General features: G+C 33.6%; 1 protein-coding gene across 1 annotated transcript in view; it reads right to left on the reverse strand.

Annotated features, from left to right (window-relative positions):
• Positions 1-340: 340 nt before the first annotated feature.
• Positions 341-19,664, reverse strand: part of LOC128989491 (cholecystokinin receptor type A-like) — a 29,960-nt gene continuing 10,636 nt past the window's right edge. Inside the window, exons 2-10 of the mRNA XM_054411385.1 lie at positions 11,822-12,199; positions 11,026-11,140; positions 10,327-10,521; positions 8,705-8,893; positions 7,891-8,063; positions 6,603-6,797; positions 5,574-5,818; positions 2,821-2,963; positions 341-812 (exon numbers count right to left, since the gene is read on the reverse strand). Of these exons, the coding sequence (XP_054267360.1) occupies positions 778-812; positions 2,821-2,963; positions 5,574-5,818; positions 6,603-6,797; positions 7,891-8,063; positions 8,705-8,893; positions 10,327-10,521; positions 11,026-11,140; positions 11,822-12,088 (1,557 nt within the window). The 5' untranslated portion in view covers positions 12,089-12,199 and the 3' untranslated portion in view covers positions 341-777. The remainder of the gene's footprint in view (positions 813-2,820; positions 2,964-5,573; positions 5,819-6,602; positions 6,798-7,890; positions 8,064-8,704; positions 8,894-10,326; positions 10,522-11,025; positions 11,141-11,821; positions 12,200-19,664) is intronic.

The raw sequence follows: 19,664 nt of genomic DNA on the forward strand, positions 1-19,664 counted from the left end.
GGTTGGTTCGTTTGACGGATTCCTGTAACCACCGTGTTTGTGTTTGAAACTCAAAAAAATATTGGAATTCAATCAGTTGGCACATTTTAAGTGGTATTTTATAAGCTCTTTGGTTTCGATACACACGTACAGTATTAATCATAAAAGAACGCTTTTGACGAATTTTAAATCAGATGATTTGAAATTCATACATATGAATAGTAATGGTTTGCATAAAAACTTATTTTAGTGATATAAATTACAGTCATACCTTACTAATTATCAAAAATCAAAAATGTATAAAGATACAACATACTTCCAAAATACGATTCTATTTTAAAACTTATTAGTTTGGTATTTACATGAGAAGCAAAGATACATTCAGAGAAAACGTTGGAAGCTTAACACCACAGAGGTTCGTGTTAATGCGAATGTTGAAAAGAGATCTGAGTACAAAATCACTTATTAACACAGAGTTTCAGCCTTTTTCTGTTTGTGCTTCGCAAAACGCTCATCAGCGTCCTCACATTCGTTGATAACTATTCTTGGCAATCGTTTGCAAATAAACTTCACAGAATGTCCTGATTTCGGAGACGAGTCTCCCAAGTTAATTTCACTGTTATTTACACGCGAAACATGTTCCACCTGGGTAACTGTCACTCCGGAACTTGGTTCCGCAACTGCAACGGTTGTCACTGGACTTATGAGAACACCCTGAACTGGTCCACTGGGCGGCGGTCTTTCCAGGTGACCCGGTACAAGAAGGAATCGTCGTCGACAGGATCGTAGCAGCCGCTGCTAAACACGCTCCTCCGTCTCTAGCACAACTACTTCTGGAACACAAAACTCACGATGTACACTTTGGAACATGTATTACTGGTAGGACTCTTGGGGAAATGTAATCAATTCAAATGTGAAAACCACGCACTGGGAAACTCAATGAATTAATTAAGGATGACAAATGTTAATTTGAAATTATTTAATAGGTATTTGTAAATAATAAATAATTGTCACGAAACATAATTTGGACGTATAAAAACCCCAGAGACAACAGCGGGGAGGGAAAGATAGCTTAAAGATGAGACGGCAAATTCCCCCTTTTACATCCGGTTCGGTCATACTTTATACTTTTATACTTTTCATTGAAATGGTGACAAAGTGGGTATCTTAAGCCAAGATGGAGATGAGTGTAGGATGAGTGGTGCAATCTTGTAGTAGTGACTAAGGCCGACATTCCTTAGACACAGCTGGTAATTAATAGAACATACGACTAATGGCAACTAAGGGACCGACAATTTATAGTGGAATCCGAACCGTATTTTTGCCTTGGTATATACGAATTGGTCTAATTATCAGTATAGTACTGTGGATAGTCGTAGTACTCACTCGTGCGGACGTTAATCCACACCAGGGAGTATCGCATCCACAGTGCATGCCTATAAATATCCACAATTCGTGACCTCCTAGTAGCTGGATTACATGACGACGACACCCGTCCCAGTCAAAAGGAAAGTTGACACATCTTTTCATCAGAAATATCAAGCCGCACATTCAATGCTGCCCCCAAAAAAATCGAACGTAACAATGGTGGTGTTGAATACCCTACGACACTCAACAAAAAATTAATTAAATTGCAAGATAATGGAGCTGATGGAGTTTTATCACAATATTTTGCCTAATCACCGATAGCAGTGTCTATGGTAAACATTTTCTGTGTTCTGGAATAGTATTTAGAATCTACAACCTTAATAAATCCCAAATCGTCACACAAATAACCTAAATGATTAATTGACATCGAAGTAACATTTATCATTGGTCGTAAGGGCTAGGCTGTGGAAATGTCACCCAAATTCAATAAAGTTCCAACCTTTTTGGGAGTACATCCAAACTGAATAACCTTTATATCAACAAAAGTAGCCACATGATTGCTATGTAAACGCTGTAGCAAGGTTAAAAATTAAATTAAAGTAGTTGAAACAACTAACCGACAGAGTGCACTGCTGTCAAATATTGATTTTGTGTCGAATACCCAACTTTTCAACCAATGGAAACCTGAATGGAGAACTTATTGTATGGTATCTGCTAGTAACGTTTTATTTGAACATGGAAATGGCTTGAGGCCATATAGATGGGATGTCTACTACGGCATCCAAAAGACAACTATAAGACTTACAGAAAAAATATTTGAATTCACTATCTTTTTTAATTGTGTCGGATCGAAACTAACAATTAATTATTAGCACTGTATCAGTATAGTGATTCATATGTTGCACTATCCAAAAGATCCTTGTGTCTGCATTACAGAATATAATGCTGAATATACAGAATACATAGTTAAATATCTTTACATCGTATGGATTATTTTTAAAACTATAATTACTCTAAAGACTGAAACTAATAAGAATACAATTCCAATATTGGGAGTACAATACTTGACATCGTAACAATCCAGCCATCCTGAGACATAATCTAGAGCTATAGTAAAAAAAAACACAGTTGCAAGTGCAAGGTTTTACTCTTTTACTCTCTGCCAAAATACATTGTGGCCAAAAATAATGCCAAGATCTTCAAAAAGAAAATGAAGGTGTATTAAAAAAATAATATTATTCTCTAAGTTATTGACGCCATTCTGTATTCAACTTTGTTATAAATCATGAATAAGTTATTTCTGATTTTGATTTGTATTAAGAAAACAAAATAGTAATCCATTTCTACATTATTACTTCGTTGACGAATCATTCTACAATCTGTCACAGTCTCGTTAAGAACGATATATCATCAGCTACACCTCCCAAGTGACCTTTTTACTCTGTAAACATGCCTATGATTAAAGGCACATACCAGATCTGCACCCCCGCCCCATGTAGATGGTAGAGTCGTTACCGGACAGTTCTGAGTTGTTTGGTCCAACAGTTCCACATCCCTCGCCGAGCCTGTCCAGGGGACACCCGTTAGCGTCTACTGGGGCCTTGACCCCACAACATCTGTTGGGAAAAAGCATCATTCTAGCGAGTAAAATACGTATTTGCATACATAGTAATTGAGTTTAGCTTAAAATTAGAACCGTTATAAATTAACAAAATATCTTAGATGTATGAGGGGAAATATTGTTTTGACACACAATTGGTGGTAGTTCGAACAGATTGGTTAGGTAAGAGGAATAATGAGAACAAATCTTAAGCCAGAAATACAACATGATTTCGGTCGTTTAATAATGGTTGTCATATTGTTTGAGACCATTAATGGCTTGTATAGCTAAATAGTATGAATTGTAAATTAGTATTGTATAGAAATAAATAAAGACACAAATATTGCTTGGAGTGTGAAAAGAACGAAAAGAAAAGGTAACAAATGGATTGGCTGGTTTGAAAGAGAAAGCTAGAAAATGAATTACCACACTAACATTCAAAATAACAATTGTTCAATGTTTATTGTTTTCATTGCAGATGAAATATCATTAATTACATGTCCAATTAATTCCAATTAATAACCTTTTATCCATTATGATAAACGTATTAGCTTACTAGGTTATCAGGGTATCAGGGTATGCCGTCTGTACACTAATTATCGAATGGTACTGTAAATAATATTAAATGTTAATTTAATTCTATTAATAAGTATGTTTGATTAACATAAATAAGTTATGCAGGACATTACTTGTAAATGAAACTGTAAATTTTATATAAGTGATGTAAAATGTAGAAAAATACAGCATAACCTAAATAAAAATACAAAGATGGACAGAAAATTTCAGTTAACTTTTTATAACTGAAATTACTCTTTTGGCCGAGCAAGAGTGCACGCACACCTAGTATTACTAGCGATATATGCAAAGAAAATATACTTTTCATCACTCTGTATTCGAAAACAGCCCATTTTCATACAGCTTATATCTTCGAAAATAGTCAATTTCCATACACCAAAAACCAATTGTGATTAGCTGACTTTTTCTGAAATAAACATTACTTTAGCTACACAAACAATACTTTGCCTGACATCAGCAAAGTCACATGTAAAGAAACCATTATTGTTTATTTAATTGTTTTGGCAGTTTTTTGATGTCCAATCAGCTGAATTTTACACTAATATTAATTGTCGTATTGTGTTTAGATTAGAAAAATGAATAGATTACGAAATATCAGATAATCTTTTTAAGTTTGGTGAAGTCGTTTTTTCATCTTGATCAAAAGTATCGTTCAATACTCTTCAAGAAAGTCCTATTTCGGGGTTAGTTAGTGTTTTAGATGCGAGTCGACTTGTAGTGAAATATGCTATTGCACTTAGGCAAGTATACGTTGTGGTTTAATCGTTTTGAAGCGTTCGGAACATGAGTTTGGACCGCTATCATAAAAAGCGTTACCTTCAATGTATCTTCTACATCATTCCCCTGGCATAGAAAATCAAGAAATAAGTGTAGGCATGCAATCTGGTTTGTTTCACAAAGGTTTGCTACACATGTTTATTTTTACTGTGACCAACTACTGTATAATGTTGTTTACAAAGCCTTTAAATATCAACAAGAATTGAAGGTTTTTAAACCTACAATTTATACTACCACAAGAATAAGTGCTCAGCCAACACGTATAATGGTTTCAGTGCGCAAGTACTCCATCTGCGATACATTATTGACCACATTCTGACCAAGAAAGAATCGTGTTGCTGCTACCAATAAATCAAGGTAAGACAAAACACCTGTTTCCTTCACTTTCATGGCTTTGTTTCTATCTTAGAAACTTTAACAGTGGAATATATTATATAATTATTGAGATATAAAAAAAAATAATTTGCAATAAAACTAAAATAAAACATTTCTACCTACACAACGAAGTTTAAAACCCTATAAATCTATAAAATATTAAGTATTAAAAATGTAATAAATGAATTTGATTTTATGCATTATGAAAATCATCCGCCAAACATGTAATTTACATCAAAGTACAACTAACTAATTCATCGCAACATATTATAACGATACAAACATCAATAACAATTATATCTTGCATCAGTGAAATCTAATTACACGAAACTATATAATGCACTTGTCAAGTAATTAAACTCTGCGGTATTTATTAATTGAATTTCTATGCAATTTCAGTACTTTTCAAGTTACAAGAATCTTAAACCAGGTCGATCATTAACTATAATTGTGCAGAAATTGTTATATGACGTAACATAATAAATTCATGTAATTATCCAGCATATTTGGTGGAAATGGAAATAACTATAAATTTCCTAATATCACGACGCGATTCATTTTACCATTAGAAAGGCTTATAACATTTCATGGGCAGTAGAAAACAATGTTTCATCATATTTTACTGCAAATGTCAACATTATATGGTTACAAACGCCAAGTTTTTTGTCTAGTTTGGCAGGCCTCCAAAAATCTTTTTAACATAGGATCTTTAACCAGAAAGAAAAAAAATGTAAACTTTTGTAAGGATAAAATGTTAGTTAAATTTCAAAATATTAATTTTAATACATTCAGAATTAATTTGTTTTAATTTGTTGTTTTAAAACTTGTCATGCAACACACAATGTGTTTGAGTTTAAGAAACACATTTTTCACAGTTCATTTCATTTGTACAACTTACCCTCTCCATTTGTACCAGTTGAAAATGGCAAGGAAGGCTTGTCGGAACTTCCGGTTCATGAAGCAGTAAGTGATGGGGTTGCAACAGGAGCTGATGTAAGCCAACAGCTGTACTAGCGAAACGCCTGTGCTGCCGACGTACTTGTACACAGTCTCTGGGTAAAACAGGTACCATGTGTTGAGAACATGTAGGGGCGCCCAGCAGACGAAAAACTCTGCCACCACCACGAACAGCATACGAATCACCTGCAGAGTTAAATGTCGAGTTAGGAACATTTGAATAACCTGTAAACATAAGGTTGGGGATCGAGCTATTGGTAGAGCGCGGGACTTTGGTCTCCAAGACACCGGGTTCAAATCCCACCAATTACCATTGGACTTTGTATAAGTGATAATGCCACGGCCTTTAGACATACCTTTAAATAGGCCCCTCTAGACTGATCCCCTTTTGGACCGTGGGGGAACGAGCTGGTCTATTGGTTAGAACGCGGGTTCAAATCCCACCAAATCACCTATGGATTTTATCTAATTGGAAATGCCGCAAACACAAGATCTAGCCTGAAGTAATGTGAAAAACAAGCCCAGGCTCGTGCCTAGAGACAAAAAGTCTGGAATAATGTGGAAAGTAATAAAAAATACAAACAAAAAAACAGCACAGTTTGGAGTCAACAACAATTTAGAGTCAAAAAACATTAGCAGGATTACCCGTAAAAATAGGTTTAGTTAAAAATTACATCATATAACCGTGACTAAAAGAGTTCAGTTAAAAAAAACCACAACAATATGCAAAAAAAAATCCCTCTAAGAACAACATTCCAGCAAAATTACATACAAAAAAGTTAAACCACAGCAAACAAACCCCACTTTACTACCAATACATGTTGGGGCGTTTTTCCAAAATCTACAATTAACGAGTATTAGTCTGCAAAAGAGGTTTATGTTTCAACATTAAAAATTCATATGATAAAAAGTCTAATTATTTCTCCACGTCTGAAATAGCAAGCAATCATTCAACCTGCTAACAATTCACCTTTTTCTTAGCCTCGATGCTCTTGTCCATGTAGTTGGACCGGATGGCGTGTCTACTGAATGTGTAAGTGGTCTCGTCGTCATCCCCAGTGCTGGTAGGGGTAGGTTCGACCACGGGGGTCGTCACTGTGCTGGTGACTAGAGGAACAGCTACCGGCGACCGCGGGGATCTCTGCAGCGCCTTCGGTACTCTCAACTGGAGAAGTGTATAAGATATTCAAAATTTAATTTTATTCAAAAAAATTTTGTATTAACTTTGTTTGCTCCATCACTATAACATATTGATGATCCTCTTAAAACCTCACAGAAAATGTAATCGAACAAAAATGAATACTTTGAGTTCCTTGAACAGGCATTGACATATATTATTATGTTGGATAAAAAATTAAATCACTGATCAAACCTTAGAATATTTTTAGCATTACTATGACCACCATTTCCTGCTTATAAGATTTTTTGTTCTTTCAAGTACGATATATGGAAAGTGAGATTAAATCATCGACTGGCGTTTAAACAGGCTCATTGTATGGATTTCTCAATTTTAAACACCTTTCAACATTTTTATATAGCTTCAAAATAGGATGATTGATGACTCTTGTAATGCAGTATTGGTAATTCCCTATGGTTTCAGAGAGAAGAGTGTTGGTATTTGTCATATTCCCGATGGGACATTGATGAACTTACAAAGTTAATAAAAAAAAAAAAAACAGTTTGCTCAGAATGTGAAGTTAAAAGAAGAACTAACTTAATAACACATACCATGCCACAAAAAAAAATTAAAAGTAAATTCGTGAAACTTAAATAATTAGAATTTTAGCTAGATCAATGTCTCTGTCAAGGACTTGTTTTGTCTACCATCATTAATGCACTGACAGCACAAGCCTTGAGGACAAAAAATCTAGCTTTTAAGTGTTGTTCTAAAATGTTAATGGTTGGATAAGGGGAGTGAGCTGGTCTAGTGGTAGAGCACAGGACTTCGGTCCCCAAGGCCCCTGGCTTACACCCTGCTAATGACCTATGGGTGATGTTGAGAACCTGCCATGATATGTAAGTGATACCTTGCCTGAGGTAATGTCTGGAAAATAAGGTACTTTGGTATTGTACCGACCACACCTAAATGGGTTACCATTAGGGTTAGGCTAGGTTACCTTCCGGTTATCTTATCCTAACCAAACCTAGGTGTGGGAACCTAACCCAATTTAGGTGTGGTCGGGATAATACCAAAGTACCGAAAATAATCCCGGACCAGTGCCTAAAGTATAAAAGAACTTTCATGTACTGATCCGTACCTTGAAGAGCCATAGGTTGAGCGTGGCGGCGTACGCATCTGTAGACGTGACTTGGAACTGCGCTGCAGATCTTGGCAAAGGCGGCGGCAACAACCTGTGTTGTCGCAGACCTGTCGTGTTGTTGTTGATTACTACAGCGTCATTCATGGTGGCAGAACTGCTGGTTCTCTCCACTGTAAACACAACAACTCTATAAGTTTAAAAGGATAAAACAGATCACAGATCCTAAAAATGTGGTTTTAGTGCTCTCTTGACAACCCTAAGGATGATATTTGGCTTCAAAAGCTCAGTGGCTTAGCTCTTGGGTTTAACTCTAAGCCCAGGTGTTCTTCATTGTTGAATTTTAAGTAAATTTTCCTGGCTGAAGAATCCAAATTTGTTTGGTAGTACTACCAAAGCTACATAGAATATCACATAAGGTTCTAAATCCACCCTTCGTTTATATTCAGTTAAAAATACATCCTATAAACTATTCCATTTGACGTTTACTGTGCAGTGTGATACGTATAAACCGTACCATGTAATTTAAACGCCATTTTCATAACTACCACTAGCCGCCCTTAAAACCTTGACACGCTTACACCTTTTACTTTTTTCCACTTTTCTTGTGACCATCCTCGTTATAACTTAAATGTACTTAGCACTTCAAATAAGCCTGTGACAACAGTTTACGTATAATACAATCACAATTTTCAACAAGAGAATTTTTGTTATACTAATACTCCCTTCAATGCAAGCAGTACTTAGCTTTGAAAGTGGAATAATCTTAAATGATCGTAAACATTATTTTTAGATCGTGTATAATCATACTCACGTCGTCGACGACAGGAAGAGTTGTGTTTAATCTCTCTCTGCAGCCCCTTCCACAGTTTGGACACTATGAGGGAGTAGGCGAGGGTCATGATGACCAGGGGGATGAGCAGAAGGATCATGTCCAGGAAGATGTTGAATACCCTCTCACTAGCGGGGGACGGCCAGTCTTCGCGACACTTGTGTCTCCCGGCTAACAAACAGACAAGACTTATGGTGAGTACATACTGGAGGTATATCATTAATATTATTTCAAGAGATAATTGTTTGGCCACCCTAGTGTTTGTAATTGTTCGCGTGGTATCGAGGAGTTTATTTTCCAGTGCATCAATACATCTATACTAAGCGTTGTGTCCGAGTAGATGTCTCTTTAGGCTGACGAAGGATTTAAAGGGCCTTCAGTAAAGGAGCCATAACAGTATACAATAAGTTGTCAAACGTTATCTTACATCTCGGGAAGGGAACTCCCTTAGATACTCAAAGCGTATATTGAATTCAAAGCCTCCTTCTCCCTGAACAAGTACTTATATCCTAGGGCGTGTGTCCTAGGGCTACTGTTTCTTTGCGCATTTGCTGATGCATTTATGCAAGAGTGTGTAAATGTGTTTTTTTTTGTTTTTTTTTTTTTTTTTTGTTAAATTTGCAGGTTTTTTCGTCTTTTTTATGAAAAATGTACTTAATTTGTTAGTATGTTTATGACTAGTTAGATTAAGTAATCCCATTGTATTACATTATTAGTTCTATTTATTTATGAACGTCAGGTTAAGTGTAAGAAAGGGCCGTTTAGCCCCTGGTTTGGCCCTAACTTTGCCTAAAAAAAAAATTTTTCATTTCATTTTATATGGCCCACTAGTAGGTCTAGGCTGAAGTACAGCCTCAGTTTTAATTATATGTTTATTCAAATCCATAATATATGTATAGTCAAGTGTTTTTGTGACTACGCCATCGAGATGGAGAATTAATAATAAGGTAAAATGAATTGGATGGATATATACAATATTTCCTGAAGGTAGAAGGTTTTACATGCTCCAAAGTAGAGTGCAGATATTTCAATCACTAATGATTGGACCACAAATTGCTTAAACAATAGGGAATATCGTTTATCAAGATCATTTCTAATTGGGGCACCATCTAAAATCGTAGTAATCTATTCTGTTTCAACATATATTACAAATGTAATGTATAATGACTAACTTAAATAAGCCTATGCCAACTGTGAATGACAAAAAACTATCTTTTTTCTATATTTATACACATAATATGCAAGTTGATCACATAGGTACAGTAAAAGTTACGTTTTACAATTCCAAAATACATCACCTACACATTTTCTATAATATCAAATAAACCTACAGCAAAAGTTTAAAATATAATTAATTACAGTATCCAAACTAATCTTTGACATTCTACAAGTTATTGCATTACGACAATGAAGGCTTTACGTAAGCTTAAGCCGAACTTGGATAATCAGCTTTTAACTTATGTAATTACTTCATCATACAAAGGGTAACACCGACACTGCACTTGAGGGTAAAGTTCAGTCATTTTTTTCTCAAAGCTACACACATCTATAAACACTTTGGGGAAATGATTGGTTGGAAATGTATCTTTAACGGTAAAACCTACCTCGCATCGCTTGAAGCCTCGAAACTAGCAGGATCGGCATGTTCCACGCCAGGCTCGACATCCAAACTACCGCGATCATCTTGTACGCGTGGAACTGGGTCTGCCATCGTCGAGACTTGAGTGGGCGACAAATGGCGAAGTACCTCTCCAGGGAGATGGCCACAAGTGTCCACACTCCTACTGACACCGACACTGCTAAAATCATACAAGATGGTTTAACTACTAAGCCATAGACAAATCTTTTGTATTATGAGTTAACTAAACAAGTTGAGTGAGCGTTGGTCCATGGAGCGCAGGGCTTCAGTTTTCAAGGTCCTTGGATAAGTATAAAATTACATATGTTGTTTAGCTAAAATAAAACGTCTTTATTCAGGAGGGATTTTAATCAACGCTGGTGTTTTTCAACGATATTTCAAAATTTTCTTCCAACGATATTTTTAGGAATATTTATTGAATATTCTTAAGGAGTAGCGACTTGATGGCATCAATAATTCAACGGGATGTCTCCTTTTATTACCTTTTATATCTCCGACCTTTACTTAAATTTAACTACTTATTTAAATAATTAGAACCAAAAAAAGATAATTCACTGACTTAGCCTATATCAATATGTATAAAGTATAAAATGAATTATTCGTGGCATCTAAAGTTTTTAACATGAGGTTGAGCATAACAATATTAATGAGAAAGTCAACTAACCTTGGAAATATGGAATCAGTTTGCACATTGTGCTTCCGAATATGAAGTTTCTCAGAACCTGGCCCACCAGTGTGAAAGGCATACAGAACACTCCTAAAAGTAGGTCGGATACCGCCTGCAACATCATAAAATCTATTTTAAAGTCAACTATTAAAAACTAATGACAATTCAAAGTCATAATATTGTAATTTTTCATAGAGCTAGTGAGACCTCACTTATCTCGACATAATTTAATTTGTGTTTTATTATACATTGAAATTAATTTAAAACATTGATACAATGTAAATGAGTAAAAACAAAATACAATATTTGTAGGATTAGGACATTCCGGCTAAGCAAGAAAAGTATTTGAATTCATCCGGTGACGATTCCAGTTTGAGTAGACGACTAGTGGTAGACCTACTTCAAAAGTCACTCTGAACATCTCACACAACCTAGTCCAAAAAATAAATTTGAGTAAATATCAATCAAAAACTGATTTCAAAATAGTTTTTGATCTTTTTCGACACCAGTGTAGATAACTACAAAACAATGGTATTTTTCAGAAGAGGGCCACCGCTATTTAAACTGTGGAAACCTCATAGTTTAGGCTGGATTTTTTGAGTTTTTTTTATCATTCCTATTTCATATATAAAAAAAACACTTGTGGGTGCTATAAACTAACCTAACCTAAACCACAGTTTAAAAAGTGGCGGCCCCTCTTCAGAAAAAGACCCCAAAACAAATTTCGTAGACTTCCCAAAGATACCAAAATGAGCCTGAATTGTACCACATTTTCAAACACACCAGTACTCACTAGATTGAGCAGGTAGACGTTGGTGACGGTTCTCATCCGTTTGTTCCGTACCAAGGTGACCACGACTAGGGCGTTCCCCACGACTGCTAGCAGGAAGATCACGACGTACATGGGCACTATAGCATCGCTGATGCCCGTACTGCCCGTCGCTGCCCTCCTGGCTACCGTAGGCGCTGCACTGCTCGACTCGTTCACCCAATACAAGGTTATGTTCACCAGATCCGTGTTCACCAGAATGTAGGCATGCGTGGCAGCCTCTTCAGTCATGTTTTTATCTTCGCCGCATGATTTAAGGCTTTCTTTCCGTGGCTCACTCAAACTTCACTTAATTTGCACAAGTAATTTGGTGTTGCTGTCGATTGGTGAGGTGGTGTGAACCTGTAATGAGAAACATTAGTTACGGATTTATACAAAATTCTCGTTACTTATGATCTATAGGTCATACTTAATGAAATTGTGTACGTTTCGTTGAGTCAGGCACTGTTAACGCAGCAAATATTGTAGAATTACCTAGATACAGGTATTTAAAAAGTACCTGTATATTTTACATTGTATAAAACCAACTATACGGTAGCTAACCAATTCAATAAATTTTATAATGGTATAACAGAAAATACCATCATATAACTTATGTAAAATTATTGGAAAATGCAGCACAAGCAGTTGTGAACAGATAATTTGTCCATGTTACACATTTTTACACTAATATTTTTGAAGGTTTTTTTTCAAATAATAAATAGGCTTGCTTGGCTACATTTTGTATCTCAGTTGGATGTAAAATTAGTTAAAATGATAACCAAATGTGTGTATTATAACCAGTTTTCATGGTACATTAATATATTTTAACCATGTTTAAGTTGTACAGCAAATAAAATTATAACACACAAAAATAATTTGTTTTGTAATTGTAACAACTAACTGTTTATTTATGAATGACAGTGAAGTCCATTTTCCTCCTAGAAGTAGACTACAGTTAAAAGAATTGAAAAAATCTGACACAAAAAAGAGGAACTGACTACCTCTTTAGGAGTTTCAAACTTGGGACAAGCAAAGTTTCAAGTCTAATTTCCAGTCCAGTTTATTGTATGTTGTTACTCTAAACTTTGTCACAAAAACTTACCAAATACAATTTCTCGATCTTCAATAAACCTCTCAGCTCTAAATAATTGAAATAGAAGTTATTTATGTTGAATTTACCCTACTACATTCGAGTTATATATTTATTATACTTTTATAAGTTTCCTTCAACAAAATCCTTAGCATTTGATCACAAAGCATTGAAATACAGGTATATTTGTACCTAATGTTAATTTGCATACTTTCATTATCATCAGCTAAAACATCAAATTATGGTATGGAAAATCTTTTTTAAATAACACAATCTTGGTCTAACATTATGTTTAACGATTTCATTTTTACTGTAGCTCATTAGGATACTTTAGAAGTGGTTGGGAAATAAGCAAATGTACAGGTCTATCAAAATAATTAGTAAGTAGGAAAAGATAAGAGGGAAAGCGGTGGGTACAGCTTGCGAGAGATAAGAAGAAAAAGAGTGAGATTACTGGAGGGGTTGACATGTGCACCTTGTGTGTAGGGTTGGGAAGCACGCTATCGTGACCTATGACCTTTCCATTGTAGCGTGACCTTGCAGACTGATAACTCTTGAGGCTAGTGGAGTGGATTGTTACAAATCAACCTCAGCTGGTTAATTAAACTCGTAATGCAAGAAAAATTCAAACAGTTGCATTAACATTCAAACACACCTATTTAAGTCCATTTGTGATTAGGGCCTAGTCACATAAAATTAGATTAGAAAGGTTGATGAATTATTTTTAGACACCGGTAGATTAGAAATAGTTTTAATCATTTTTAGAGTGGGGATTTAATTTGAGTAATTATGGTAGGAGGCATTGTAAATTAGACATACATTATTACGGATATTATTTTAAAGTCACCATACTTCGTGGACGATAGTCTGCTACAATCCTACAATACACCATTTGAAATAAATTACATTTTTTTGTTATTTACGTAAAACATATGGTTAATCTTTATCATTGGTTTCTTGTTGTATTTGTATGAGTGGTAAAATATACAGGGTGGAACGAAGTTAGTGATAATTTTTGTGTGTTCAACTACTTAGTAATGGTGACAAAATGGCACTAATTTAGATTACTATACCCTCACAGGTAGGAGAAGCAAGCAAATTAATATTTTTTTATATGTATTTGTATACATAAAATGGTTATAAGTGCACTGAAAAATTGTTTTTATTTAGACTTTGTTGTCATTTTCAAAATCCTGATTAAATTTCCAATAGTAATAGTACAGAGCCATTAAGATTAAACATCTGTATACGTCTTTATTCTGCAATGGAAGTTTGAATTTGTGATTTTTAAGAAAAATGCTAAAACTTTTACATACGCGTTTCTACGTTAAACTGGTTTTGTTAAAGTGTCAAATATTATTAAAAACTTGTTCAATTAATAACCTTTCATTCTAAATTCAAACTATTTTTAGTGCTCTTATGGTCATTTATGTATGTGCTCGCTAATTTATGTAAGCAAATACAAATATTTTGAAAAAATATTAATTTTCTGCCATTCCGTACCTGGGAGGGTATGGAAATCTAAAATAGTGCCATTTTGTCACCAATAACAAGTAGTTAAATAAAAATTGTTTAACACCTACTTCGTTCTATGCTGTATGTCACGTATCTGTCTTTGGTTATTTAAACACTTCTTATTACACAATACGGTTTCCTGCCAAATAAACTGTTAACACAGGTCATGATTTTTCAAAGAGGGATCTTAAGTAAGTTACTTACTAAGTACTTAGTACTACTACTAAGTAAGTACTTAGTTTGTGTGCAATATTAAATTCAGAGGTTTTACACTACACTACTCCTTTCTGTGAAACAGTGGTTGCAACAAACGCCACAGTTGTTTTCACATTTTTTAAATACAACAATGTGTAAAAATATTATTATAATTTAAAAAAGTGCTCATGTCTAGGACTCAATATGTAATTATTTACTCTTTTGCTGCCCTTCCCTTACCTATAACACAAACCTAAAACAAATGATCCAATTATTCAATTATAAGACGGTTTAGGCGTGTTATTTAATAGTTTTAGACCTTGGTTAAGGAATACTAAGTTTACAGTTATAGACATTTTTTCTAAATTCCCCAAAAGAATTATTTTATAAAAAAGTCTTGATCTATATTATGAGAGGATAAATCTAATCACTCATGTTACTTAACACCATTAAACACAAGAATAAATCAATAATCAATATAAATATATTATTATTAGTGCTTAGTAACTAAAACAATAACTGATTGTATTTTTGTGCTTTAGAAACAATAACAAATAAAGATTGTCGAAACGATAGTGAAACAAAGCAAAAACCATAAACAACACAATCGGTGGTTTTGAGGAATAACTGCAACGTAAAGATGCAACTTTGAATCCTTACAGCTGATTAAAAACCAAGTACTATTGAGAATTTGAATAAAATCGCTGTTCCGTTAACTAACCTTTTCATCCATCTCAACAACAGATGCTTTTGTTAAAGAATATTGCTCTCGACAAACTTTGTTAACCTTCAAGGCTTCTTGGAGGGCAACTCTTTTGAAAAGGGGTGAAATTATTCCTTTTTGTTGTTAATATATACAATACGTGATGCTATATGATGTACATACTACAGACTAATAAAAACTTAGAGGCTTCAATTGTATGATTAGTTCTTATGCAAATACTACCTAACTATAGAAAACATTGATATTACATAACAAGACATCAATAATATGAGTGTTTTAGTAAATAACTCGGTAATAATGACTAATGACTTGAATAGTACACTTGAAGAAACAATAAATATTTGTAATTGTCCAGTCAAGAAAATTTTAAACCTCTGAAAAATTACAAAAGTTTTGAAACTTTGCACACTTATTTCTAGGTACCTAAGGAAGATTATACCAAAATCGCCATAAATATGAAGCGAGCTCTTTGCAGCAGTTAGGGAAAACATGGCACTTTTTTCTTTTCTGCTAAAATCTTTGTTACCATCGGTCGGAGTTAAAAGTGGCTCTATGCCAAATAAAATGTCTTTAAAGTTTCCACAAAAATGATATTATTTTTACACTTTTATTTTATTCCTAATTTTTACCGAGTTATAGGGTGCTAAAATATGGTGTTTTTTCTCAGAGTGAGAACAATGGTGCAAACTCAAGTAGGCATTTCGTTTATACAAGCGCGAAATTTTAGCACCCTATAACTCAGAAACCATTAGAAATAAAATAAAAGTATAAATATAATTTTTCTTGAAAATTTAATGATCTTTCATTTGGCATATAGTCACTTTTAACTCCAACCGATGGTTCGCGAGATTTTAGCAGAAAATAACAAAAAGTGTCCTGTTTTCCTGAACTGCCGCTAGAACTCGCCTCATATTTATGGGGACTTTTGGTATAATCTTCCTTAGGTACCTAGAAATATGTGTGCAAAGTTTCATAACTTTGTTTTTTGTTGTTGTTTTTTTTTTGTTTTTTTTGGAAGTTGGGTCATAAATTTACATATTTTAACTTGACTATAATAGAAATTGAATGTGAGAATTGAAATTCACCAAAGCTAATTTTAAATTAACGGTACCCCTAGTATGTGCTTAAAAATCCAGCTGTAACATTCCCTGGTTTTGCTACAAAAGTATTTCAATATCAAACTATGCTGTTATTAACAGTTTGTGTCCGCGACCGGATGAAAGTTCCAAACGCAATGCAAAGAATGTTATGTGCAAGGCTCCAGTTGTATTAGGAGTATAAAAAATGTAAGTGTAATAGAAAGTTGTTTAGTATGCATATTTAAAGTATATAAGACTTTTTACCATTGTTATTCTCCAAAACATAAAATTATATTTGTTGCACATGGCAGAGTTAATTTGAAAATCCAAATTGTGCTCTTTGGTCTACAAACGAGGAGTAAAATTGTAGGCCTATTGAAGAACATTTTAGTTGCACCTTCAAGTGGGAGGTGCTTCGTATATTCAACAACACTTATAAATTCTAAGTTACGATTGGTTTTTTGCAGGCGTACTCATTAGGGAATTCAAACATTGACAATGAATATTCTTAGATAAAGTGATCGACGACTAACTGAATATTCAATAAGATATTCCCCTTATTTCCAAATTTCCCTATAGAGCTAGATCAATAGAGTAGCTATTACCATAGGTGGCAAGTTAAGGTATACAGACGGGACTTAGTTTGCGAACCAGCAATTTCTGGTATGGAAACAGGGTGTTGTGGGATTTTGAAATATTTCAAAAATTAATTTTCGCCCTTAAAATGTGGAAACTATAAGTAACTATATTATTACAAGATTTTGTTTGATTTTTGTGTGCAACAAATCGACTCCTAAATATTTATTTTACAGGCATATTGGGTATCAATTTAAAGCTTTTATCCTCTAAACGTGCCTTTTACGGGTTTAGATGATATCCCGTAAAAGCCCTTCGTTCTATAGACTTTTAAAATTTCAGAGTTGGTGCTGAATTCTATTGTCAATCATCTGAAAATTTTCAAGTTTACATTTGTTTACATCAAAACATATGGCCATAAAACAATTTAAAATTGGGTTATATTACAGCTGTGTATGTTTTAGTGAATTTAAGTGAATTATTGTTATGTTATTTTTATAAAATTTTAATAAGAAATTGACTCTAAAATGAACAAGTTTAATCATAACATTTAGAACATTTTAAAATTTCATACTATACAAAGAAAAGTTTTGCAAAGAAAGTACTTGATTCCTTCCCTTTAGCAGAAAACCTTAGTAATCCTAAAAACTTATGATAATTAAATAGGGAATAAATCTGACATGTTTAAGAACAAAATATAATTTAGCTTAATCACCAGTTTCGCTGTGGCGGAGGTATTTTTATCTAAACATTCTCACGTATTATACAATTTTTTATTACTATTTTATGTCTATAATAGTTGTGAGTTAACTTAAGTCTTTTAAAATGTAATTGATTGAAAAGGACATACATGGCTTTCGGTATCACATGTTAAGTTAACCTTGTTCACAATTTAATGACTGTAAAAGACACCAAATACCTAATAATGATTACTATACAAAGTTGGCTTAGCAGTCCAAAATGTGCTCTTTTATCTTCAACAACCACAATAATTTAACAACCGCTTATGTAGCAACAATAGTTTCCCCGAGGACGTTCAACCGATGTTCAGTTGTTTGCTTTATAAGCCAATACTCAGTAAGCTCATCATACGCACAACATACGATATATCGCTTATAATACAACAATGTAAGCTTATACAGTTTGCAGAGCAAAACATTTCCCTCTAGAATCTATATACAATTAGCCTACATTTTTTAACATCCCTTTGTGCTAAGGTTACATAATCAATTACGTATTTTATTTTTAATCAATTATTATCTTCTGTATGTTATGAAGTATATAAATGCGGTTGTTATGCATTTGCAAGTTCATTTACAATATAAGTTCCAACGGTGTTTTAGTTTTACAATGTTAAACATTTCCTAAAATATTTTTATTGGTTTTAATATTGCGCATACTTATTCAGTGATTTTATCGCTAGTGTGCCTTTTATGGGATAACTTATGTAAATGGACATATATTCCTTATAATCAGAAAACTTGCATTTTTAACAAAAAGTTCCTTTAATATTTTATAAATAATGAGTATTTTGTTGGTAGTAAATAATCGCCAAATATACTACTCAGAGTACGAATAAACTATTGTTTTCACAAATTATTCACATTAAAACGATTCAGTTTATCGTTTCATACTCGTATCAATACTAACCTATTAGCTGAGTTGAAGCAGTGGACGTTTAAAAGTACGTTGCCTTTGTCAAAGATCATTTAATTTGCTCAATCACGCAAAAATCGCTGAGCTATTAGCTCTCGATTGACACGAAATCGTCCATGTAGCAACGTTCTAGATTACTGGCGATTTTATAAATTTTGTTTCATTGTTCTATCGCGTATACCAATAAAATACGTTTTGCTTTGCAGCTCCTATATTATTTATGGATTTATGCTATATCAAAATATACATATGCTAGTTTTGATTATATTTATAACTATATTATTTTAAAAATACCCATTGAAATTCAAATAAACAGATAAAAAATCCATCCTAATTTTATATTTATATTTTGAAATTCTTTATTAATATATGCACGTAATTTTAAAAGCTTAAAAGCCACATTAATATTTGTTACCCGATAGCTTATTAGCAGATTGAATTTGATTGATTGATTGATTGATTTTGAATATTTTCGTAATTATAATTAAGAGTTAAAAGTTTTAAAACCAAATTTTATTTGCAAGCATAATAACTTCATTTTTAAGTTGTCAATTGATTCAGCATTCAATAAACATATTTTTCTGTAAAAGAGTAAAAAGTGAAACAGGGTCAGAGTGAAGTGAACCACTTAAAAACACACCTTAGGGTGTAAAAGTTCGACGGGTAAATTATCTTTTACAAGAGAAAATGTTGTTCAACGGCAAGGAAACTTCGTTACGCAACATTTGAACTCGTTTAGCTATTATCATTTGTCCTTAAGCGTTCCATTTCTTAGTTTAGATTTTGATACTTCTAAATAATTGAAGCTTTCGAAACTTGAACGAAAGAGAGCCATGTTTTGTTATGGATTTTATTTATTTCCGACGTACTGTATTGATATTTATTTCATATATTTTCTTTTTTTTTACACAATTAATTTGTATTTTTAAACATTTTATCACATTGTCCTTACGTGTGACAATTCAAATTTAAATAGCTGCATGACAAAAA

The sequence above is a fragment of the Macrosteles quadrilineatus genome, unplaced genomic scaffold (genome assembly GCF_028750875.1).
Source record: "Macrosteles quadrilineatus isolate MER2022 unplaced genomic scaffold, UCM_ALF_1.0 Scaffold_3__2_contigs__length_128488019, whole genome shotgun sequence".
In the NCBI taxonomy this organism is placed as follows: Eukaryota; Metazoa; Arthropoda; class Insecta; order Hemiptera; family Cicadellidae; genus Macrosteles; species Macrosteles quadrilineatus.